The 24,648-nt window shown below is 31.8% G+C and overlaps 2 protein-coding genes across 2 annotated transcripts in view; one reads left to right on the top strand and one right to left on the bottom strand.

Moving 5' to 3' along the window:
- The window catches only part of LOC145320012 (uncharacterized), a 75,448-nt gene extending 66,057 nt beyond the window's left edge, over window positions 1–9,391 (top strand). The window contains exons 8-12 of the mRNA XM_080162453.1: window positions 1,676–1,706; window positions 5,957–6,013; window positions 6,447–6,527; window positions 6,807–6,931; window positions 7,292–9,391. Of these exons, the coding sequence (XP_080018579.1) occupies window positions 1,676–1,706; window positions 5,957–6,013; window positions 6,447–6,527; window positions 6,807–6,931; window positions 7,292–7,531 (534 nt within the window). The 3' untranslated portion in view covers window positions 7,532–9,391. The remainder of the gene's footprint in view (window positions 1–1,675; window positions 1,707–5,956; window positions 6,014–6,446; window positions 6,528–6,806; window positions 6,932–7,291) is intronic.
- Window positions 9,392–9,449: 58 nt separating this feature from the next.
- Window positions 9,450–24,648, bottom strand: part of LOC145320134 (mitochondrial 2-oxodicarboxylate carrier) — a 28,689-nt gene continuing 13,490 nt past the window's right edge. The window contains exons 10-17 of the mRNA XM_080162573.1: window positions 24,155–24,204; window positions 22,251–22,362; window positions 21,970–22,012; window positions 20,702–20,812; window positions 19,736–19,820; window positions 18,309–18,389; window positions 17,994–18,027; window positions 9,450–10,943 (exon numbers count right to left, since the gene is read on the bottom strand). Coding sequence (XP_080018699.1) covers window positions 10,860–10,943; window positions 17,994–18,027; window positions 18,309–18,389; window positions 19,736–19,820; window positions 20,702–20,812; window positions 21,970–22,012; window positions 22,251–22,362; window positions 24,155–24,204 — 600 coding nt within the window. The 3' untranslated portion in view covers window positions 9,450–10,859. The remainder of the gene's footprint in view (window positions 10,944–17,993; window positions 18,028–18,308; window positions 18,390–19,735; window positions 19,821–20,701; window positions 20,813–21,969; window positions 22,013–22,250; window positions 22,363–24,154; window positions 24,205–24,648) is intronic.

The raw sequence follows: 24,648 nt of genomic DNA, 5'->3' as shown, positions 1-24,648 counted from the left end.
GACAACATCCATAAAATGGAAGCTCTGAAACGGTATGAAAGACGAACATTAATTAGCATTGTAGAGTGCCAGAACTGAATATATATAATATATATATAAGTTTTGACAAAATTATACGTAAATTTGTTGCAAAACTTCTTAAATACAGAATTCTGTATAAAGACATTCTGACATTTTAAGGAATGAATTATAGAGATGATTCGCTTATAACATTGTACCTTATTCTAATAGGAATCAGTACTCCAAAAATCAGATCAATTACATTTGATTATGTATTTGCTTTGCTTTCTAAATTGTTTCTAATTACTACATGAATCATCATGAAAAGTTTGAAATCGATAGGACAATTTTAACATGCCTAAATGAACCGAAAAGCTATCCGTTAAGGACGTATGGACCGACCATAATTATAGAAAAATTTCGCTTTTAAAAAGTAGTCAAGTATTATAATAGAAAAGTAAGGATAAGTTTGTAGAGAAAATAAAATAATAAAATAACTATAAAAAAGATAAACATTCATGATATTGTTTCAATAAATAGTTTCAGTTTATTCTACATTTGTAAATAATGGTGAATAAAGGGTTGTTGATTAATTTAAATATCACTTGTCCCCTCCCTCACTGGATAAACCTAACATAGAGTCCATTATCTTTAAGAAACACAAATGTTTCTACTTAAAATGAAAAGCTGTGAACAATACTAAATTTCAGGGTTTGTACAATTTAACATTTTATAAAGATGTTCAAGCTTTTATCTGGGAATAGGGATTGAACAATCTCAGTAGAAAGGGGTTATTAAAATTTGGGGTTGGGTAAAGAACCCCGCCACCCCTAATTTTTTGGTTATAATTTCATGGGGGGAGGGGTCGGGGTCGAAAAAATTTGGGAGGGGGGAAGGGTAATCACCCCACCCATCTAACTTCGATTAGGCTAAATAAGCGACATAAACTTATTTATAAAATACTAATAAATATATAAAATATTGGATACTAGAGTTGGCTCGATATAACGATCTTGCTATTGGCTAGTTTTCTATAAGTACATATCTATTTATCTATTTCTTAATGAATCAATTTTCCTCCCCCGCCATTACTATTACTATATAAAAGGAAGAAGTAAATATTTAATAATTTAAATGATTTTAAAAAGATTTTCACATTACCATCACCAAATGGTTAATATGATTAAAATTTTAGTTTTAATATTTGAACACACAAAGAAAATGTCGCCACAATCGAATTCTTTTAAAAAATGAGTTTTCTTAAATTTACTATATTATGAACGCATATTTTTTGTTTATTAATGAAGATTAAATACTTCAATGTAATTCAAATATCAACATGAAGTAAAAAACTTAATTCATTCCATAAACAAATAGAATAAAGGTTTTATCCCTTTGGTCAATGAGAGTTAGATTAGGATTATTAGAGCACTATGAGTATTGAACACTCTACTATTGGAAGACTCGAGCTCATTTATAGACGTTTATTTCCTATTTAGATCTGTCATGGATCTTGATGCAATAAATCAAGTCATTTCATAAAAAATCAGTCGAAAATATTTCATGAGGTAAAAAATATAAAAAAGTTGTCGCTCATATAGGTATAGATAGAATGAGTGTTGTTCACCAAGAAGAAAAAAATTAGCAGCAATATTTCACATTTTATATTTCACAGAAAAAGGCTGAAATTGAAGAGAAGAAAAGAGGTAAGTGTTTTTAGTAGCGAAGCTATTCTATTAGTGATTGTGTCTGTCTGTTTATCCTACTGAAAATGTTTTTTTTGCAAAGATTTTGTACCTTTAGGGGTTGTTTGTTTGTTGCGTAAAGCTTTGATAATATTTTTGGCATGTCCAAACAATTTCAAGCACTGTAGGAAGATTACTATTACAATAAGATATAAGAGGAAAATAAATTTATTGCCATATCTTAATTCTGTTGATTCTCAGGACAATAAAACAAGATCTACAGAGAATAGTATAATGACAAACATACTAACTTTCCTTTTCTTTAGGGGGGGGGGGGAGTGGTTGGTAATCATCCGATTGGGTACAAATTAAGGGCTTTCTACTATTTTTTTTTTTTGGAGAGGGATGGGGGGGGGGGGAAAAATCTAATTTAATCTTTAAAGGCGGTTTTACTTAGATTTCCATTTGAAGTTTATATTCTTTCCTGTATATGTACTTGTATTCACAGAAAATATCATGACCTTCGCTTTAATAACTAATCCCTGACTACTAAGGCTGTGTGGATTCACTTCTGGATATTAGTTCACAATAGAAAATATATAATGCAAAGCAGAAAGATGTCTATCTGTCTGACTGTCTCTCTGCAGTTTAAGATCTCCCTAACAACTTAACTGTTGAATTTATGCTTCCAAGGGAATATACCTAGCGGTCCTGTGGTTTTAAGTTATACAGCGGGGGAACTTCCCATCACTTCTTGGGCCGAAGCCGCAAAAAATATATAATGAAAGTGATGTTTATGATAAGAAGAAAAAAACAAAGGCGAAGAGACTGTTTGTGCTGTTTTAATAATTCGACAAATGTACGGAAATTATTAAACACCAGCTAGTACATATGCTGAATAAAAATAGTAATCAATGAAATCTTATTAGACAAGATTAGAGTTGCTCTAAATAGTGTATAGAGAATCACAGGATTTGATCATGTTCAAGTAAAAAAAAAACCTGCCAATAGAAAATAAAATAAATAATCATTTCCTAAAAATTGCTTAAATATTTACCAATAATCAATAACTTCAAAGACTTTTTTTTTGGGGGGGGGGGGTAATAATACTTGATTTTGATCTTTTAAGTTATAAATATAAATTAAAAACTAGTGACGTGCAGTAGAGAAGTGTAGGGAGTTGTTGACACCCCCCTACCGACCATAAAATTTTAATTTTTTACCCCCTGCCTTTTATAGCCTCAATCTCCCCTGGTCCCCCCCAGTCGCTGTGCACGCCATCCTTTGAAAATGACAGGCTTCTAAAACAATACACATGGAATGATAATTTTACTGAAGATATTTTAATTAGCCACGTATAAAGACAAAATATTTTGACTACGGAACTTGCATTTTTAAACAAAAATTTATAAATTCTCTTCCTTTACAATGCTTATTTGAGTGCCTTATAATTTGGGCATTATCGTTTACATACCTCGGTCAGGTTTCTATACTCGCACATGACCCATACTAGGTTCCTGTATAAGACATCAGGGAGTAAGGGAGGGGACAATGGATCGAAAATTCAATTTTTAAGGAGTCTCAGACTTTGGGGACTGGCTTAAAGGGAATGTGCACGAATACAGCAGATTCTTACTGATTTTGGGGACTTGCGCATTAATGCCCCTCTAACTAGCTGAGCTAGTTTTGAATATGCAGACAGAAAAGTTTGTTATTTATCGCTGGTTTTACCAAATATTTTTTCCCAAGAAAATGTCTTTTCATGTATAGAAACTCTACTGTGATATTTATGTATTAAATAATCTAAGAACCGCTTGAATTTGGGGTCAGTTATAAATATATAAGAAGGGTTGTGGTAGTTCTAAACAAGATTTTTCTAGTGATTAATTACAGAATGTTTACTACATTGTGATGTGTTGATAATTTAATTTTCAAGTAAATGATTTTTTTCTTTGGTTACCATGATCCCTTAACAATTTTGGTAAAATTTTCTTGAAAAATCTGGTTTTTATTGCTTTTCAGCGAACCCTCTTAAATTGAATTAATTGCCCATTGTCCCCTCCCTTACTCCCTGATAGGACATACATATTTAGTCATTTCGTTGATTTATTTTGATTAGACTAGTAAATCAGAATATTTAAGAAATGGTAACATATGCAAAGAAAAAAACAATTGTAAAGTTTTGAAAATTAGATTTTAAACAAGGATGACAACATTCATAAGTAGCGAAGCACAAAATTTCGTGGATGGGACTGACCGTCATGGTTGTTTTCTTCAAACGACGGGAAATTTAATTTTGATATCTTTAACTGAAAAAATTTTGAAAATCGGACTAAAAACACCATAGATATGGGGGAAAATATAAAATAGCCAAAAACCTGCAAAAAGGCAGTCTGACCTTCATAGTTGTTTTCTTCAAACGATGGGAAATTTGATTTTGATATTTATAACTGAAAAAATTTTGAAAATCGGATCATAAACACCAAAGATATGGAGAAAATGAAAAAAATATAAAAATAGCCAAAAACCTGCAAAAAGGCAGTCTGCCGTCATAGTTGTTTTATAGTTAATTGTGCTCCTTAATAATGGGAATGTTGTCAAAAATTCAGAATTCTATCTTTTATAGGAGCTGAGTAAATCCCATTTCCCCCATAGCGTTACGGACGGACTGACGGACAGACAAAGTGAATTATAGAGTAGCTTTTTACTAAAAAACTTATTGATCAAGAAAGTTTTAGTATTCAGACCATTCTTTCATCATATTCGAGGGAGAAAATCATACTCAATTTTATAAGCTTTACTTTTGTGGATATTATGATCCTAGTTGTATAATTATATCGTTAATAATAAGATATACTTTTTCTCTAGTTCTATGAATAAAATTATGTTTGATTCATATACACATTTTCCTCATTAATTAATTTATATATATATATGTCACGTTCTTTTTTTTTATGTTTTTTTCCTCTGTATGTCTGTTCGTGCATCTGTCGGTCAGTCAATCCGTAACGCTATGTTTGGGAAACTATGACTCTCTCGGATGCTATTTTTTTGTGGCAACTAAACATCTTCTCTATAAATAACTTTGTAAGTTTGTCCAACCACGTTTTTCTATGCTTAACTATTTATGGATGTTGTTATTTTTGTTGCTTATTTGTAGTGCAGATAGTACATAGACAGAATATGTCTGTCTGGCTGTCTGTATTATGTCAGCCACGTCAATATTTATAAAGATATATACACGACATACACCTTTAAATTTTATATAGATAGAAAAAGCTTTAATGATTAGGTTAAGCCTTAAATAGGGAGATATACTTTCATAATGTACAAGACGAACTGAAGTATAAAACCAAATCATAAAATCAAAAAAAAACTTAAATCGAATAATAGAATAGTTTAAATTTTGTAAATATTTTGTTTGTTAGATATAATTCATTTTGATTTTATAACAAATTGATTTTCTAGAATTTTATTTGAAATTATAATCATTTGAAAAGTTATAGCTAAAAGGATGGAGAGACATTTTCTGTGAAATAAGATATGAAACAGAATTTATAAAATTGAGAATAGTTTATGTAACACTAAATTATTTCATTTAGATTATTGGTAAAACTGATTTTTATATTCTGAAAAATACTTTTAATGGCTTCACTATTGAAAGCAATGCTATTTCATGATTTTAAATGCTTATTTGTTAAGCCTTGCTTCTACAAAAGATACACGTATGAAACTTCTTGCCAATATTCCCTTCATTGTGCAATGTGACACAACCCAATCTTTCCAGATTTTGTATAATTTTTGAGGAACACGACTCCAGTGACGTCATATTTTTCTTTCCCCAAAAAGGAAAGGGGGGAAGAAAAAAAAAAGATGGGAGAAAAGGGGGGTTTTCCCCATCTCTTTTCTTCCCCCCTTCCCTTTTTCGGGAAAGAAAAATATGACGTCACTGGAGTCGTGTTCCTTAAAAAATTATACAAAATCTGGAAAGATTGGGTTGTGTCTGCAATGTGCACCATAATTAATTATAAAAAATCTATGGTAGTCTGACTGATTTTAAGCAGCTTTTCTGGTTTCGCGATTTTAAGTTTTGTTATTCTCTTTTTTTTCTTTGTTATGATAACAGATAATCTGTTATATAACTCACTTTCTTCGTTTGTATACTACATAATAGTTTTGTTATTCGCTACTTATGGATGTTGACATCCTTGTTTCACCCTAATATTTACTAACTACAACTTTATTATTAATTCTTATTTTTTTGGTTATAGGTCGAACTGAATCAGCTAATTCCGACCATAGAGCAAGTATATCAGATATTTTAACAGGTTGATTTTTGTAGTTCAGCTTCTCTATAAATAAGACGACCGTGTACTTATGTCAGTCCACAACTGATATGTGCACCTCCCCCCCCCCTCTTGAAAGTTTATAAACTCGTTCTAACATTTTGTCCCTCAACTTCCAATTTTAGTTTTTGAAAGAAAAAAAAATGTTGTAAAAATTTTTCCGGATTTCTTTTGTGAGGTTGTAATTGCCCTACCGCGAAATAGCAGTAAACTTTTACTAGACATTAACGAAGCTTCCCTGTAATGGACAACCATATAGTACACCAATATACTTCGCTACTCACAAACATAGACAAACATCCTGCTACTTTTATATAAGAATAAAGAAATTAAACGGCAATGACGGTACCATTCACAACAGATTACCACGCTACGTAATACACGCTTTAAAATTTTAAAAGATGACTTAATACAGGATTTGCAGCGGAGCATCGACCAAGTTTATCAGATATCCTATCCCAAGAGAATAAATTGCTAGAGTGGAGAAGTGGGGCAGGTAGTTGTTTTGTGTCAACACTCAGGGATACAAAGGGATAAGACATTCTCATAGGTACTGGGAAGGTTCATAACTATTTTGTCATGTAACTTATACGGGAAGGACAGAAAAAAGCCTTAAATGATCATAAAATCATTGCTTAAGGCCATCGACTGTTATCAATGTGAAGCTTCCCTAAAATGAATGTCTTATTTAGTACATTAGGTCTTAAGCGATAGACAAAAATAACCTCAATACTTTATAAATGGGATAGATAAAACATGAAAATAATAATTTCAGTTCATCACGATTCTACTGACAGCCAAGAAGTACCCTGCAAGCCAGCAAGTCCGAGGGAAGACGACAATACAGAAATTATAATAAAAACGCGGCAAGGGTCAGACAGCATTACAAGCACGCGACAGGCACAGTTTATATAAAAATAACGGTTATGCCTCTAAATCCCAGGGATCTTAACACAAATAACGATAAATTAATATACGACCCCAATGATGATTAACAAAATTACCCCTTCTGTATATTCAAACAATAAGATGAAACATTTGAACACTCACCTTAATAAACCAACCAATTATAATTACCCCAAATTTTAATACAACGAATAAGAAACATGATTATAGATTTTTGGGTACTAGTGTAATAAACAGTTCAATTTTAGCAAAAAGAATTAGCATTATTCATATCATAATCTTCCTCTGGCTGAATAACAGGAAACGGACATACAGACATCTATAAACTTTGTACTATATGTACTGTGTTGCTAGGGAACCGACAGTATGACGAGCATGCGAGCAGGTAGAAGTAGCTTGACCAGTGCACAGGACACTATTGCTGAAACAATTAGTATCTGCCAGAAAGAGGGAGCTGTCAGATCCAACAACACCCTGTTACCAATATCCGCCCAACAGGAAGTAGGGGTCCAAATTGACGAGCTTAATATAGAAAATTTGCCCAAGATGGAGCGAAAAATCAAAAAGTCACGGTCCTATGTCATTTATGTGTGATCGTTTTAATGTTTAAATATTTTACTATGTATTATTTGTAATTTTTTTTATGTTTTATAATTTTTTAAATTCTATGTTATGCAAAAAATAAGTCCATATGAAAAGATAAATTTATTTTGTTTGTTTTATTTGAATTAGCTACGTTTTATAATGTCAAATCCTCGTAAAAAAATATGTTGTTATTGTGTCAAAATTAGTACTGTGTATTATTAGTATCGATATTATGTCAGCCATTGCCATATTTTATCAAAGCATATATAAAGTCGACATAATTATCAAAAATAGGATAAGTATCAATATAAATGTCAGTAAGTCTACATAAACCCCTAAAATTGTATATTAGTAGAATATCGACAGGGATTTTTATGTCGACATACAATAATATAAAGTGGTCATGACTGTCACAACAAAAGCAAATTTTTCATATGTTACAAAAAAAGCAATTCTAAAAATTAAATTATGATTATAGTCTTCCCTCGCATGGGAGTCTACTGTCCTTGACACTTGTGCAAATGAGTTGCATTTGTTTATGGGTTAAGGTATACCCTCCCATGTATGAGGCTGCTACCCTAGACACTTGTACAATTCACACCCAACAGCCCTTTGAGTGCACGACATTAGTCTGGAAGTCCTAACTGTGTATGGTAATGAGTTGGAATTCTTTATGGGTCAAGGCATACTCCGCACTCATAATACCTGCCTAAGATAGTAGCAGTAGACAGCATTTTTTACTTCTCTAGTATGATGTGGTGTGGTCCAGACTCGAACCTGAAACCCTCCAGACATATATAACTCTATTACCAGGGGTAAATCAAAGTATTGCTGTGTTGATATAATAACAGCCCCCAAGTTTGACAGGGCTGGTTCTGCAGTTATACTTCGTCTGTTTTTGATTTTATTTAAATGAAGATTTATGTAACTTTGATTTTAGAAAAGCATTTAGTTTACAAAATATAACTTTTAACATTATATACTGGAGAATCTCACAGAGAGAGAGAGAGGGGAAAATGGCTGTTTATTACACTGATCACTAAGGTTTTATAATAATATTTTCTTACTCGTTGACCTAACAATTTTGGAACTTTAGTAAATTTTGATTGGTTGATTCATTAAATTGAGAGTTCAGACGTTTTAAGCACTAATTTTATCTAAAGAAGGGTTAATTTTGTGTATCATCATTGCGGATGTACATCAATTTGAGCCATTGTCTTATCCCTTTAGATCCCTGGGGAAATTATTCAATTTAGGGTTTGGCAGCCGGCAACTTGTAAAGCGGCTGGACTTCAACTGCAGTTTTTACAATAATTAGCAACGGGATTTATTATTGGAACTGCCATCAGCAGCTGACTAAAGTGAGCGTCTGCGGCTTAATAAAACTACGGCAGTGGAACCTTGATACATTTACTTGGTTGAAATTTGTATTGAAAATTTACATAGGAAATACTATTGTCAATATTACAAATCTTTTGGAAATTCATTTATTTTTTTTAGTGTCGAAGCTTCTTTATATGGCACTTAGTCTGTCAGTCCAAAATGCACTTAATTGTTTTTTTTTCAAGATTCCCTATGCAAATGAGCATATAGTATATAATTTACTTTGTCCATCGGTCTGTCATGCATTTTACAAAAATATAAACCGTATTAAAAATCATGCACACGTAAAAGGTTTCATATTTTCTTGTGAATTTATTCTTGACTGAAAATCTGCTCTTTTATTTACTTTGTTCTTTTTTTCAACCATGATTTGTTTTGTTTCGCTACTTATGGATGTTGTCATAAAATTTTTTTTTAAGAAGTGCTTTGCCAAAAAAACACCACTTTAACTTTGATACTAAAATGTTTATAAAATATGTACATTGGCGTAATAATGTAAACATTATTTTAAGTAAATTTTAAATTTTCATTATATTTTTGTAAATTTGTTTTATGTATGTTTTATTGTTTTGTATTATAAAATAAGAAAAAAATATAATATGTAAATATATAAAGCATTATTAATGAAACAATATTTTTTTAACCAAAGAGGAAAAACTTTTTTTCCTCTAATATTTGGCTAACAAATGAAACAAATCTATAACATATAAATTCTTTTAATAAGAACTCAATAAACATTTCTGTCCGTTGCAGTTTTATTTAGTTAAATAAAAAACTGATACTGTTTCCAAAAAGGAAAGAAGTAAAACCAAGCTGTCCAGCAGTGGCTGGTTGTAAATAATGTAACGCGGCATTCTCCTGTATGTTATTCCTAATATCATTAATTTATTTATAAAATAAAATAGCCTAAAACCATCTCAGGACCTATAAGAAGCCTCTAACTGTAAAGGAGAACCATTGTGGTTCAGCGGTTAACAAGATGCCTTGCTACAGACAAAAAAAAAGCTTGCTATTTAACATAATTGGACAGCAGAAAAATTTCTAACTCCGCATTTTCTTCCAAGAAGGAACAGTTCGGATTTTATTTCTAGCATCCCAATACATATTACTAGCCTAATCAAAACTTTAACATTGAGTAATTCTTGGTAAATCCAAAAGACTAATACAATAAACTGGCATTCGAAATTATCAGCTGATGATAAATCTTTGTGTTACAGACAAAAAGACATACATGGATGACTTGTAATAATATAGCTTCACAAATAACTAAAATATCAAAATATAAATAAGGGGGGAGAGGTTAATGCAACCATCTCGTAATCAATAAGTAAATGGTACTTAGAATTCGAATTTCGATCTACAATTTAGCATGAGTAATCCTTGGTAAGTCTATTTACCATGAATCGAACAGAAAGTTGAAAAAGTAACGGCTAACAGCTTAGCCGTTCAGCCGTTTTTTTTTTGGCTATTTTTAGGGCAAATCTGTCAGAAATTACGTAAGAATAAACTTTTTGAAACATATTTTTGCTTTAAATCATGTGAAATGATACCAAAAATATTTTTTAGATTTCTAGTACCAGCAACTACTGCTAGAACCCGTTAAAAACGTTTTGGAGCGGAAAAGAGAATTATGTGGTGATAGGTTTCGTGACGGATTAGCCAAGAAAATAGGCAAAAAAATGCCAAACGGATGAGTCACCAGCCGTAACTTTTCCAACTTTTTGTTCGATTTAGGGAAAATAGACCTACCAAGGATTCCTCAAGCAAAATTTGAGATCGAAATTCTAATTCTAAGTACCATGTACCAGGAATAAGAAAAACACGTATAGGTTTCGTGATTTTTTTCCGAATTAATTTCGTTATTGGTATGAGCTGACCATGTACTCATTAATTACGAGATGGTGGTTACCCTTTAAGATTACTAGTATAGTATAAAGCAATATAGTATGGAATACTATGGATACTTTTGATACAAATAGTTGGACATTTTCTCATAGATGATTAGCATAATGGCTCCTCCAGGACCAAGACGAAGCACCTGAAAAACAAGAATGTGTCTATGAGTAGCTCAGCAACAATGAGGTTGGTTGGCGGTTTTCCTCAAGGTGCCTAGTCGAGCACAGTCACCTCCCCTTATTTTCAAACAAAATTAAAATAAAGAGGGGAGGGAAGTTTTGTCAGTGTTTTAATTTAGGTTAGGTTATATTGGGCTTTTCTGTTATAGGCCCCGGAATTTTGGTGCGCTCTGAAGGGTGGGGCATTATAAGAGAAAAAAAACGTTATTTATTTTTACAAATTAATTTTCAGAGGATCAAATCAAAGAATTAAAGGAGAACAATACCAGCCATAAACATGGGTCTCTAAACATGGGACTATTAATAAACTGCACTGGTTATCCAAAGATTTACAATCAGGTTATTATTCGATGGCATAAAATGTTTAGGTATTTTTATTGCATTTTGATTGGTTGATTATATACTAGTAATGTCCAAAATTTTCAGCCAATAATATAAATCTATAGAATAGTTTTTGTTTATCATCATTGATGATGTTTATCAATTTACTGTCCATTGTCTATTCCCTTAAATTCCCTAATAAAATAAATTTATTTAAATTAAGCAGGGAAAAGGAAATGTGATTCTGACAAACAATTCTAAGTGAAAATTTCCCATCAACCCCCTTTCCTTTTTTCTCCCCTTCTTACCCACTTCCCTATTAGTTACACACAAAAACAAGTTTTACTCTAATATTATTCCAACAAAATATTAAATTTTCGGCCATGGAATTAATTGGCTGAATAACAGCCCCTGAAATTAAGTAAACTGTTTATGGCAGTTTGACATAAGGAAAACGTTAGATAATGTTATTAAAATAACTTGAATGAATAAAAACAAGGATGACAATGTTTGTGCATCTAATCTAAAACAGTTAGGGAGTTGAATCCATTTTTATAGAAGCAGAAATATAATCTATGATTATGGTTGGGACCCTCTAAAACTCTAATCTACCTTTCTACTTTCCCCTCTCTTGGTGAAGATATCTTCAACGCAGATACGATTTTTGAAATGTAAGATTCTACTTTCCCTTCTCTTGGTGAAGATATCTTCAACGCCGATACGATTTTTGAAATTTAAGATTCCACTTTCCCCTCTCTTGGTGAAGATATCTTCAACGCCGATGCAATTTTTGAAATATAAGATTCCACTTTTGTCTCTCTTGGTGAAGATATCTTCAACAAGAGAGACAAAAGTGGAATCTTATATTTCAAAAATTGCATCGGCGTTGAAGATATCTTCACCAAGAGAAGGGAAAGTGGAAGGGTAGATTACAGTTTTAGAGGGTCCAAACCATAATCATAGATTATATTTCTGCTTCTGTAAAAATGGATTCAACTCCCTAACTGTAAAATATCATAAATAGCAGCCGAAAAAATCTAATTTCCCTTATTGCTAACGTAAATTATAGCTAAAAATCTAACACTAGTGGCAACATTAACTAATACAGCGAAGTTATGAATAAAAAAAATTTTACCAAAAAAATATACAGATAGTGTAACGCATAAACAAAATCATAAATTTATCTTTAATAGAAGCTAAGGAAATCTTTTTACATAGAATTGTCCCCCCTCCCCACTTCCCTCTCACTTCTGCACGCCTTTGGTTTAAACACAAAAGTACACTAAAAGTGGTTTATAGATTTCCGATGGTAAAAATAATTATTTGATACACAAAGAGAGCAAAGAATTAATATTGATATCGATATATGTATATCCTTATTATAGAGCCCACTAGAGGTAAGGGGGAGTCGACCCTCCACCACTTTTTATTTGAATTTTTAAAAAGAAAGTTTTTAGTTTTTTTGGTGGCTTTATTTTTTTACTAGAGCTGATTTCTCCTGGGAGGGTGGTGGTCCTTTTCCAGGACCTACGAAAAGCTATACTGCAAAGGAGAATCGAACACAGTAATAGTGTCTGACTGATTATGACGTAACAAAAAAATAGCCAATGAGAGGCCACTATAAATTTTACCTTTGGTCAATAACGGCCTCTCATTGGCTAATTTTTTTTGTTACGTCATAATCAGTCAGACACTATTACTGTGTTCAGGAGAATCATATCAAATCAGCGGTTAGAGAGATCCTTCGGTACACACAGACACAAACATCCTGTTACTTTTATCCTAATACAAAAGTAACAGGATGTTTGTGTTTTGATGTGTACCAAAGTATCTCGCTAACCGCTGAACCAATATGGTTGCCCTTAACCCCCTTTAAGGTAAAGCTATACTGCATAGGAAGTGGGAATGTGTGAATCTTTTTTTGGGGGGAGGTGGGCCAACCTCCAAAGAGAAAACGCCCAAAAAATTTGTTTTATATCTTTTTAAAACTAAAATCGACTATGTAGGTGAGAATTACCTCCCCCTCCTCTCAAGTGCCTCTAGGGGCGTAGCCACTAGTGATATATATGTATAACAGTAGGATATTTAACCATAGAGAAGGGACTGTAAATAAAATAGTAAACAAAACTCTCGTCTATGATTCGTGTCGAAAGTTTGTTCATCTTAAAATTCAATTAGGCTTGATAGAATTTTCCTATCGATTTCAAACTTGGCATGATTGTTACTGTAACAATTTTATCGTAAATTAAATCGTCCATCGTTCCCTGATTTATTATAGTAGGAAAAGCTAATACAAGATACAGAAAAATAGATTTAATCTATATAGATACTTTCTAAATTAGCCAATAGAAAAACATCGAAGGAACAATCAAGCCATATTATTGGTTAAAAAACGCGCATATATTGTTACGAAAAAGCAGTTAATTTTTCATTTTGTTCGCATAATGAGTCAGCTATAAATAGACGATCGTATATTATTAAGAAAATGACAAAACATTTATAGTAAGTCAACTATGAATTTCTTAGGATTAATTGTATTTCGTTATCATTTTGAATGAAACTTATAAAGCAAAAAAATAATCAAAGGTGTTTGTTTGCTGTAATTTTCTTTTTAAGTTTGACGGATTATGTCGCGAGTTTGACCATCTACAGGGTGCGCCACATAAATCCGGACTTTTTTTAAACGGCCATAGCGCCAAAACTACTTGACCAATCAGGACGTTTGACCCCACTATAAAAAGCTTAGGTAATGACCTTTTTGCCCATGAAAATCTTTGGACGATGGAGGGCGTGTACGCCGAGCTGGCCTCGCATATGTTCAACAAGGCAGATTCGAATTGCGCAGATAAATTACCGTGGATTTATGACTTGGGCCTACTAAATCTGACCTCAGCCCATCTGTAGGTGAGATGGACTAATGAAACTTGCTGGAGATACTATCAGATTCCTAGTGAAAACACTAGAAAAGACTAGAGCTCTCTATCCCAGCTGACTTGGCTGTAGTGCTCCGACAAAGTGAATCGTGGTAGATTTTAAGATGTCAAAAACGTCAAAAATCTTGAAAATTTCTCGGATCTTGACTTCAGGGGCCCATATGGAACCTTAAAACTCGTTTTAGACTATGTATTGCGCTTATAACCCTATCTTAATCTTCATGCCATTTTTAAAAAGGTATAAAACGTTGTTCTAGCTTAACTGTGGCCCAAATGAGAGCCGCCGTGTCAAAGAGTAGCTTTAAAGATGGGTTAATTTGGATCCTGCTGTTACTCACTCCTTCAGGATATGTGGCCTCCCAGCAGCCCCGATCTTAATCCAATGGACTTTTTAGCCTAGAGCGCCATTAAAGCATGAACCAATAGACGCGCCCATACCAAGAAGACCTCTCTCACTGCTCCTATCATGGAGAACTTCGCCTGCTTGAACAGGGACATGGTGACCAGGGTCGGCGGGCGGTTCAGGGGGCGGGTAGAGGCGATGATTGAGGCTGGCGGCGATTTTATTGAATAATCTAATAGTCATATACCTAGTTTGCTTCCCAGTTTTTAAAATTCCATAAAATCTTTAAAATTGACGATTTTATGTTCATTTGTTTAAAAATAAGAAAAAGTCCGGATTTATGTGGCGCACCCTGTATATGTACTATATCTATTATAAAAAACAGAATTTATTATTTAGCACAACAACTTTGCAAATTTGAAATGAAGAAATGAAATAAACATTTACTTTTAATACTTAGTTTAGAATTAACAAGGATAAAAAAAAACGCTAAAGATGAAAGTACAGAAGAAATTTTGTTTTTACTTCTAAAGTATAACAAGGATGACTACAATTTATAGTTGCTACGCTTTCTAAATCGTATCTAACTACTACATGAATCACCATGCAAAGATAAAAACATATAGGACAATTGTAACATGTCTACATTTACGAAAAGAGCTAACCGTTACGGACGGTCGGACATATGGACCGACCTTAATAATAGAAAAGCCTCGCTTTTAAAAACTATGAAGAAAACAATCGTTACAGACATGTAATTTTCTCGGCTGCTATTTAATATAGACAGCTGAAATTTTCAGTCTATCTTCTCGTCTGTACTTTGTTTTATCCGAATGTATGTATGTATGTTGTTCTAAGGTTTCGTTATTTTCCATATCTAAGGCAAATTCTCTCTTTTTATTTTCGTTTTTATTGACAACTGAAAATCTGCTCTATAACTCACTTTGTCCTTTTAGTTAATTAGAAGGAAAATAATTTAGTTTGCAGATACTGTAGGTAAAGCACAAGTATTCTTTCAAATCGATGCTAGGTCAGATAGACGTGCGCTAATTATGGAAAAACTGCTCTATTATAAATATTTTATTAATACATTATGTTAATATCACGGCATGAGGTAAATGGTTAAAGCCTAAACATATTTTTCTGAGTGCTTTTATAATGTAAAGGAACCTCATTGTCGATTCAATTTATAAAAACGAAGTCAAACCTGAAAGTGATATTAAGAATAAATGTACCTACGGTTTGATTTTTATAATAAATTGAAAATAATGGGGGTGCTGTGCCTAACCCCTGCGGGCCCCATATCGGAGATTTCCCAGCATATGAGCCTACCCAGTACTCAATTGTACACCTTATTTTCAATTTATTAAATAAAATTAGGGAGGGGGGTTATCAGAGTTCAATTGGGTACTCTGAGTGAAAGCGCCTTAAGCTTATATCGAAACTGAAACTGATATCAATAATTTTCGGCTAGGATTTTTAATTTCTTAAACTTACGGAGAGTCCATTTGAAACAAAAAGTTAGACTGTCATTTACATGGATTTGGACTAGGTATAAGTATAACCAACAATGGAATTATGTTAGAAAAAAAAATATTTGGATTTCAGCTTATTTTGGAGGGCAGTCTTAGTAAATACTACAGTAATCCCCCCCCCCCCACCAAAAAAAAACAGCTAAAATATGAAATTGATTCAATTGTGGATACAGCTGGGTTTGGAAAGCGACATGTATTCTGGAAACATGTCCCATGACTACAGTATGACCCTCGAAAATGTATCTTTAAGGGTATACAGTCCTTATTTCTTAATGTATCACAAAAAATAGCATATGTCCTTCTTCTCTGTACATTTCCACACAAACATATATAAAAAAAATTATTTTACCTCCATTAACACCGGAGATTTTTAGAGCTAAAGTTTTGAAAAAGTGACTGAGAAAAATAATTTTTTTTGTTTCCCACTATTTTTGGATGGTTATATTATGTCTTTCTGGTAACTGAAGAATGATAAAAAAAGAAAAACATGGTAACTAATTATTTCTTTTTATTCCACCAAAAAATATAAATTTTTAAAGGCAAAAAATACTACTGAATGAATTGATTATTTGCAAATTTCAGGCTATTTACTTACCCTTATTTAAGAAAAGGATTAATTATGACAGTTGCTCCGCCCCCTTTTTTGACATCTCAATCACTTAATAGGGGGTTAATTAAGCTTTTTAGACTAAAAAATCATTATAATGTAATTTTATTTTCCTTATAACTTTTCTGTTATTAAAGTTATGATTATGAAACAAAAACAATATTCCTGCTATATTCATAAAGATTTATTTGGTTTTTTAATCTAAAACAATTTTGCCTCATAAGTAAGTTTTTCAAAATATCATTACTCAAGAAAGACTCAAAAATATGTGTAAAAAAAGACTTTTAACTTAAAACCTAATTTTTTTGTTTCATTTTTGTATAAAGTTTCTGCTAGTAACAAAAGTAATAGGATTTCTATCTTAATTTTGCCAAAAAAGTCAATTTATGTTAAAAGTTACTTTTTGCTCAGTCACTTTTTCAAAACTTTAGCTCTAAAAATCTCCAGTGTTAATGGAGGTAAAATAATTTTTTTTATATATGCTTGTGTGGGAATGTACAGAGAACAAGGACATATGCTATTTTTTATGATACATTAAGAAATAAGGGCTGTATACCCTTAAAGATACTTTTTCGAGGGTCATACTGTATGTATATACCATTACAGATACGTGGATATAACTCCCATCCCTCCATTTCAAAAGAATTTTTTTTTTATGGGAAGGGGTTGAATCTTTTTTTTTAGGAATGATTTCTCTTGAAATCTTAAGAAGCTTAACAGTACAGAAGAACAGAAGTCTAGCAGTTACTGGGGTCTTTCTAAACTGACAGAAAGAAAGGTATCCTGATACTTTTATAAATGGATAAGGAAATTCATTTCTTTTAATTTTTCGGAATACATTTTCTAAGGCGTGGTCACAAACAATTTCATTTTATTTTTCCTGTCACAATACACAAACAAACTTGCCAAAATGCTAGACATGAATTTCAAAAAAAAATTTAAACCGTGATGCATTTATAAATGAATTGAAAAATTTAGGGTTTATAAGCGCAAATTTAAATATTTTATGCAAATCCGGCAAAATAGTAGTTTTTCCAGGGATATAAAGGGATAAGACAGTGTACAATAAATATAATATACATCTTTGATGATGATAAACAAAATTACACCTTCCGCAAGTGAAATTATTGGTGGTAAAGTTTGGACATGTATAGTTTGAAACCAACAAATCAAAATTAAGTGAAATTACTTAAAGTTTTTATGTCTACGAATAAGATAACGTGGTACCAGTGTGATTCAATTTTATCAATTAATTTTAATTTTCAAAATTTTACCTTTGGTAGCAATCCTTTGTACAATGCCATAAACCTAAAAAGTAATTAAATCTATGAAGCAATTAAAAATTATCTTAAACAAAACTAACCAACTATATTTGATTCTGCTAAAATTAATTCATAACTTTTAGATCCCATAGTTAAGAGATATATTTTATGTAAAATATTTTGCTTGTAAGATTCTCACATTACAGATATGTTTCATTATCAAAGTTACACAGTTCACAAGATAAAAAAAACTATTGGAATAGAAATCGAGACGTAAAGATTTAAATATAACACCAATTAACATCGCAGAGAAAATTTGTAGCTTACCCTTCTTCTTTATAAACTCTAAGGATAACTTTAGCAGTTCCTCTGTATACAGGTACATCAGGGTGCTGTGGGCCTTGAATTCTAAAATAGTTAATTATTTACTACAAGCCATAGTAACTTTAGTAGATGCTCTATAGACTACTATTATAATTTTACTTCAAGCCATAGTTTCTATATAACTTTAGCAGTTTTTTGACCTTGGATTCTAAAATCATAAATAATTTGCTACAAGCCATAGTTCCTTTATAACTTTAGCAGCTCCCATGTACGTATTGTACAGGTACCCCAGGGTGCTGTTGGCCTTGGATTCTAAAACCATAAATAATTTACTACAAGCCATAGTAACTTTATAAATTTAGCAGTTCATTTTTATGCAGATACATTAGGGTGCTATGGGCCTTGGATTCTAAAAATATAAATAATTTACTACAAGCCTTAGTTACTTTAGTAGTTGCTCAATATACTACTTGTGGGTCTTGGAGTACAAAATACTTTTGTGTCTTTAAATAAATTAATGATATTATTGTTTGTAAATATAAAAATTATAAATAACTAACTACCAGACAAAGGTTTTATTCCTCTTATTTGTTCTTTATTAATATACAAATATTTATGATTTGAAATTAGCCACATAATTGGCTACATGGAGCAATGTGTAATATATTATAATCTCTGTACCTTTTTACTTCTGATGTATGTATCTTATAAAAAAATAAAGTTACACAAAGTTGCTGATGTCAAAATTCTGTTACAGGAAAATCAAAAGATTATGGTAAGCAAATTTTTAACAAGTGTAACCTCAGTCATATTTTAAAAAGATATTCAGAGAAAATTTGTAAATTTTTGGTTGATTGTTAACCTTGTGTTGTTATAGTTTAAATTTCATAGACCCTCAATCTATTAACTAAAATTTTCATTTGTTTGTTCGCATCCATTATTCTTATATAAAAGTAACAAGATGTCTATGGGTATTGAATGATTTCCCTAACCGCTGGACTGATATGACTCTCCTTTACAGTGTAGCTTCTTATAGTTCCTTCAATGTTTATAACTTTACAGTGTAGCTTCTTATAGTTCGTTCAATGTTTATAACTTTATAGTGTAGCTTCTAATAGGTCCTTCAATGTTTATAACTTTACAGTGTAGCTTCTTATAGTTCCTTCAATGTTTATAACTTTATAGTGTAGCTTCTAATAGGTCCTTCAATGTTTATTACTATTTTTGGGGAGGGTGTTACGAAACTATCTAATTTTTTTCTTTTTAAAATTAATGTGTGGGGGCCGACTACACCATGCCCCTCCCCTCTTAGTTGTAGATAAAACAATACATAAAATGTATAATTATCTTAAAACTTCAGGTTTAGAAAGCAAAAAATTTGCACGCGGAGAATTCCTCTTGAAAAAGTCTAAAACCTGTTAAAAGATTACCTGCTTTTAGCGACATCAAAAGGTATGTTGAAACAGGAGCCTAGAGTTCCAGCAGTGAATCCAAGTAAAATCTTCCCAGCTAATTCTAAACAATAACAGGGAAAATAAAATAAATAGAAAGATAGTAAAACCAAGGAGAGAGGGGACATTGAACTGTACATTACACTGGTACCCAAAGTTTGACAACCACATTAACTTAATCTTTGGGTAATAAACTTTATTGAATTTTGATTGGTTGTTTCAAACTAACTAGTAGTGTCCATACTTTTAAACCAAGAACTTCAATCTACAGATTGGGAAATTTTGTTTATTATCATTGAGGATGTATATCAATTTATTGTCCAAAATCTTATCCCTTAAGATCCCTTAGTACAGCCCACAAATATGAACAATTTACTTTAATATGACAGCTTAACAAATGGACATTATGAATTATAAAACAGAGTGAATGAGTTTTCAGGGATCTAAAGGGATAAAACATAAAACTTTGGGACTATTGGAATAAACAGCCCATTGCTCCCTTACTCCCTGATGAGTTTTAGTGATTGAAATCTGCACATAAAAATCAGACATCTAATTTTAATATCAACCAAGAAAATGCCATATTCACCAAAGACAGATAAATGGAGTAGAACTAATGCTCATTGGTGAAGGAAATCTTCTGAAGAGTTTAGAGACTGAATAATCAGTTTTCTAATCTCCACCATAGGATACTGGAAGGACCAACAGTCTGACAAAATGAGTTACACACTATAGAAGCTTATTGGTAATTGGCAATTGGCTGCTGTAACTTCTAGTTAGGGAGGGAGGGAGGGGATATTGGACTGTAAATTTTAACTGGTGCACAAAGTTTATAAGTCCAAACTTTTCGACCAGATTTATTCTAAAAGAAATGTACTTAATTTTTTTGGGATGTAAATCAATTTATCGTCCATTGTCTTATCCCTTAAGATTCCTTAGTTTTACCTATTTTAGGGTCAGTTGAGGCTGGTATGAGATCTTTTGTGGAGTGATAAAAACCAAAATAAATCATATTAAAGAATCCATTTCGGCCCATGGTGGCGGTTATTCCTTTTCCTAAATAAAAATATATAAAAAACGGATCATGGAAAGAAAACGAAGTTGCTTGTTTCCTTGTATTTTTACAAAAGCTTTTGATAAGTTATTTTAGGTTAGGTTAGATATATTTTAATGATTGCACCAGCAGGGGCCAGAAATAGGAGAAAAGCTACTATGAAAATTTGACGAAATCCGATAATTAGTTTTCTTTCCATGATCAAATAAAACATATTTATAGATTTAAAAATATTTCTTTTAAGGAAAGTTTTTTTTATGTTGTATATTTATTCCTGTAACGATTTGGTCTAACCAGGAAGCGTTTTAACTAAAAAATTCATTATTTTAAATGTGATTTTTTATGTTAAAATAACTATTTATTGATTTGATGCACAAAATTCGGATTCCTAGAATAATATTTTTTTCTTTTTTACCAAAAGTATATTTTAACTTCGTTTTCTTCCTGTATCGCATCGAAACCGATTAATATCCGGTGGATTAGAACCGATTCTCAGCCATACTGATAAATTGTGTATGACATCCAGTTTTCTACAAATATAAAAATGAACAATCATGAACAGTTTTTTAACCCCGAAGGCTGGGGCTAAAAAACTGGTTTTAATCTTTATGCTTCTATTCTTGCTTTTGAAATTGAAGTATATCAACAATTCTTTTAGTGGTAAAGCAACCACCATCCCAACCAACCTAAAGACACATTAGACTATAAAAGTTGGAAAGATTTTTAATCAATATAATAGATTTGAAATCTGCATAAAATTTTAAGGATTTTTTTATAAAATTCGTTTTTTATATAATTCTTTATTTAAAGGCGCAAATACGATTTAAGTTAATAAATTTTGACCAATAGGATAGCTGGATTGGAAACTACCTACGCTCTAATTGGTTGAATGATGTACGTCACTTAAGCTTCTCCAATCAGAGCGCAGATAGTTTTCAATCCACCAATCACAGATCTCCAAATTATTTAACTTAATTTGTATTTGCGCCTTTAAATAAAGAATTATATAAAAAACTAATTTTATAAAAAATCCTTAAAATTTTATGCAGATTTCAAATCTATTATATTGATTAAAAATCTTTCCAACTTTTATAGTCTAAGACACATATTTTAGAAAAGCTTTGCAGTCAATAAATGTAATAACATAAAATACTTTTACCTAATAAGCCATTAGCACCAAAAATTCCATCTGTTTTTATTATCTCTCTTCATTGTTAGAAAATATTTTTATACATCACTTCATCAAATTTTATTTCTTACAAAAAGTAAAATTTACAATATTTTGTAGAGAGCTAGACAAATAAATATATATGCTCATAAAATACCAAGTGCAAATTAACCATGACTTACATTTCATGTTAAATCAAACTTTAAAAGAAATTTTTCAGTAATTGATTGACAACGTTTAACTTTTTATCTTGTAAAAATCAATTTTAAAACTGAAATTTTATCCCTATTTTGAAACCCATCACCTCTGCAATGATAAGCTTTAATAATGGGAGATTCTTCTCTAGATATATGGTCTATAAAAATATTATTCCTGGCTACTGATCTAAAAAGATTTATAATTAATAATTACATTGTAATAACGCCGATACAATGTTAGCTATAACTTCCCAAAGTTTTATTACCACGTTATCTTAATAGTTGGGTCAAAAACTTTTCATTGAGTTTTATTTTAATTTGGTTTTAAACTGGTAGTGGCCAAACGATCATTTTGGCTTCTAATGCAATTATTGGACGACATTTTGCTTGGGAACAATTCCTATATATAAAATCTTCCCTTAAATAACCTTCATTTTTCCCCTTTTAAAAAGAGTTTACAAAAATCAGGGAATGATAGGATAACTGTGATCAAATTATTAATACATCTTCATAATGATCATATTTATAGCTTACAAAAATAAACGTGTGGGAGGTGGAAGGGGGGGGGGAGGGAGTTGACATAATTTATCGCTCATCAAATTCCTATATCCTTGGGCATAGGATAAAAGGGTAATATTGCATCGTATGTATAAAAAATCTATTGTTAAGAAAATACAAACTCAGCTTAAAAGACAAGATAAACCAGGGACCAGGGATAGATATTCTAAAAATAATTTTCTTGGCATTTTAATTGGCACTGTATATTTAGGGCATTCCTGCGCGTACATACATTCGGTATAGAGGGGTGGTGGGATAATTTATGATGTGCATCTAAATTTCTCAAGACGATTCCTCTGACAACTCCCATTGTATATAATTCACTTTGTCTGTCAGACCAGGAAGTAACTGGGATTTTCTAGGCTGCTATTTTGGATAGATTGCTATTTTTTTAAAGATACCTCTTTTGAATTAGCCAGCAACCTACACCTACACAACTACACAACCTATTTGGTCCTGTATCGGTCTGTCATTTATGGTACAAAAGACAAATTTTTTCTGATAAAGGTTTCGTGATTTTTATTCATCCGTAATTCTTTCTTTATCTCCTTCTCTGAGCACTAGAGGGGAAAGGGTTAAATATCTGTATCTCCCCAACCCAATGACCTTGTGCCGACTCTTAATTGGGTCTTTGAAAATCAACCAATGGTGTCAGGAATATTAACACAGCCAATTAGCAGAAAACAATTTGTTAGCAAGCCAGAAAAGGTCAATGGAAAGGGAGGGAGGTAGTTATCTGTATTTACATCTATAGATCTGTTCTGTAATGAACGATGTCCGCTAATTTAATTCGCTACTTCTATATGCTGTCATCCTTGTTTTAAAGAAAAATCCTTAAACATAAAGATCCCTGATCCTAATAAATGCTTAGTCAAGATTCAAGTTCAATAAAAATTATTGTGTGCTAATGCAAAACTTCTACAAAGAAAATGAAGGAGGCGGGGACGGGAAGGTAATGGTCCCACAATCATATTTAAGGTCTTTTAAAATCTTTTTCATCTTAATTTCTATCTTTTTTCCCTCTTTTAAATCAGCAAATAACCAATATTTATTTGGTAATAAATTTATAATTACAAAAGTTTGTAAAGAATGTGTCCTAACTTTTTTGATTTTTATTTCAAATAGCTAGTCGGTGTTTTTAGTAAGTAGTAGATGTAAAATGGTCCTTAGAATTTAAATATGCAATCGGACTTTTTGCAGACCTCTTATTTTTGAAGTAATTTAAGTTTTGAAAAAAATTAAGTCGGTTTTAAGGTATTAAAACGCAACAAAAAGAAGAAGAAAATTTCCAACAAAAATAGTAAGATCTTAATTTGACACCTTACTTTTGGATTCGTGATTTTTTTTCAGAATTAATTTTGGTTTTTTTTTGTTTGGGACATAAATATAATTGTTTGTTGAATAAAAAATAAAATATTTACCCCGTGGATGGAGTTACTGATTGATGAGATTGATTTGATTGTAACTTCACCTATAACAAAGACAACATTCATAAAAAGCAAATCTCTCAAAAAACTGTGAAGAATAAACAGATGGATTTAATAAACTGTATCCTTATACTAAAGTAACAGGATGTTTGTTTGTGCGTCTGTGTATCTGTGTGTGTGTATCTGTGTGTCTGTACCGAAGGATCTCGCTAACCGCTGAACCGATTGGGTTCTCCTTAACAGGGTAGATGTCCCGGGAAGGTTTTTAACTATATTGGGGGAGGGTACCACCACGCTCCCACGAGAATTCACAATAAAATCGAAAAAATTTAAATATTTCCCCCGCATAGTGTCGCTAGCGTAGTCTCGCTAGTGTAGTCGCGCTGCGTAGAAGCATAAATTTAACAGCTGATAACATAGACAAATTATTTCTCAAATTAGATATTTAAAATAAAAAAAACATTTAAATGCCACTAAAGGCCTCTAGG

This window comes from Acartia tonsa, chromosome 5 (assembly GCF_053477335.1).
Source record: "Acartia tonsa isolate MP-2025a chromosome 5, ASM5347733v1, whole genome shotgun sequence".
NCBI classification, from domain to species: Eukaryota; Metazoa; Arthropoda; class Copepoda; order Calanoida; family Acartiidae; genus Acartia; species Acartia tonsa.
The sequence above is the reverse complement of the archived record's forward strand: the minus strand, read 5'-3'. Positions and strand labels throughout refer to the sequence as shown.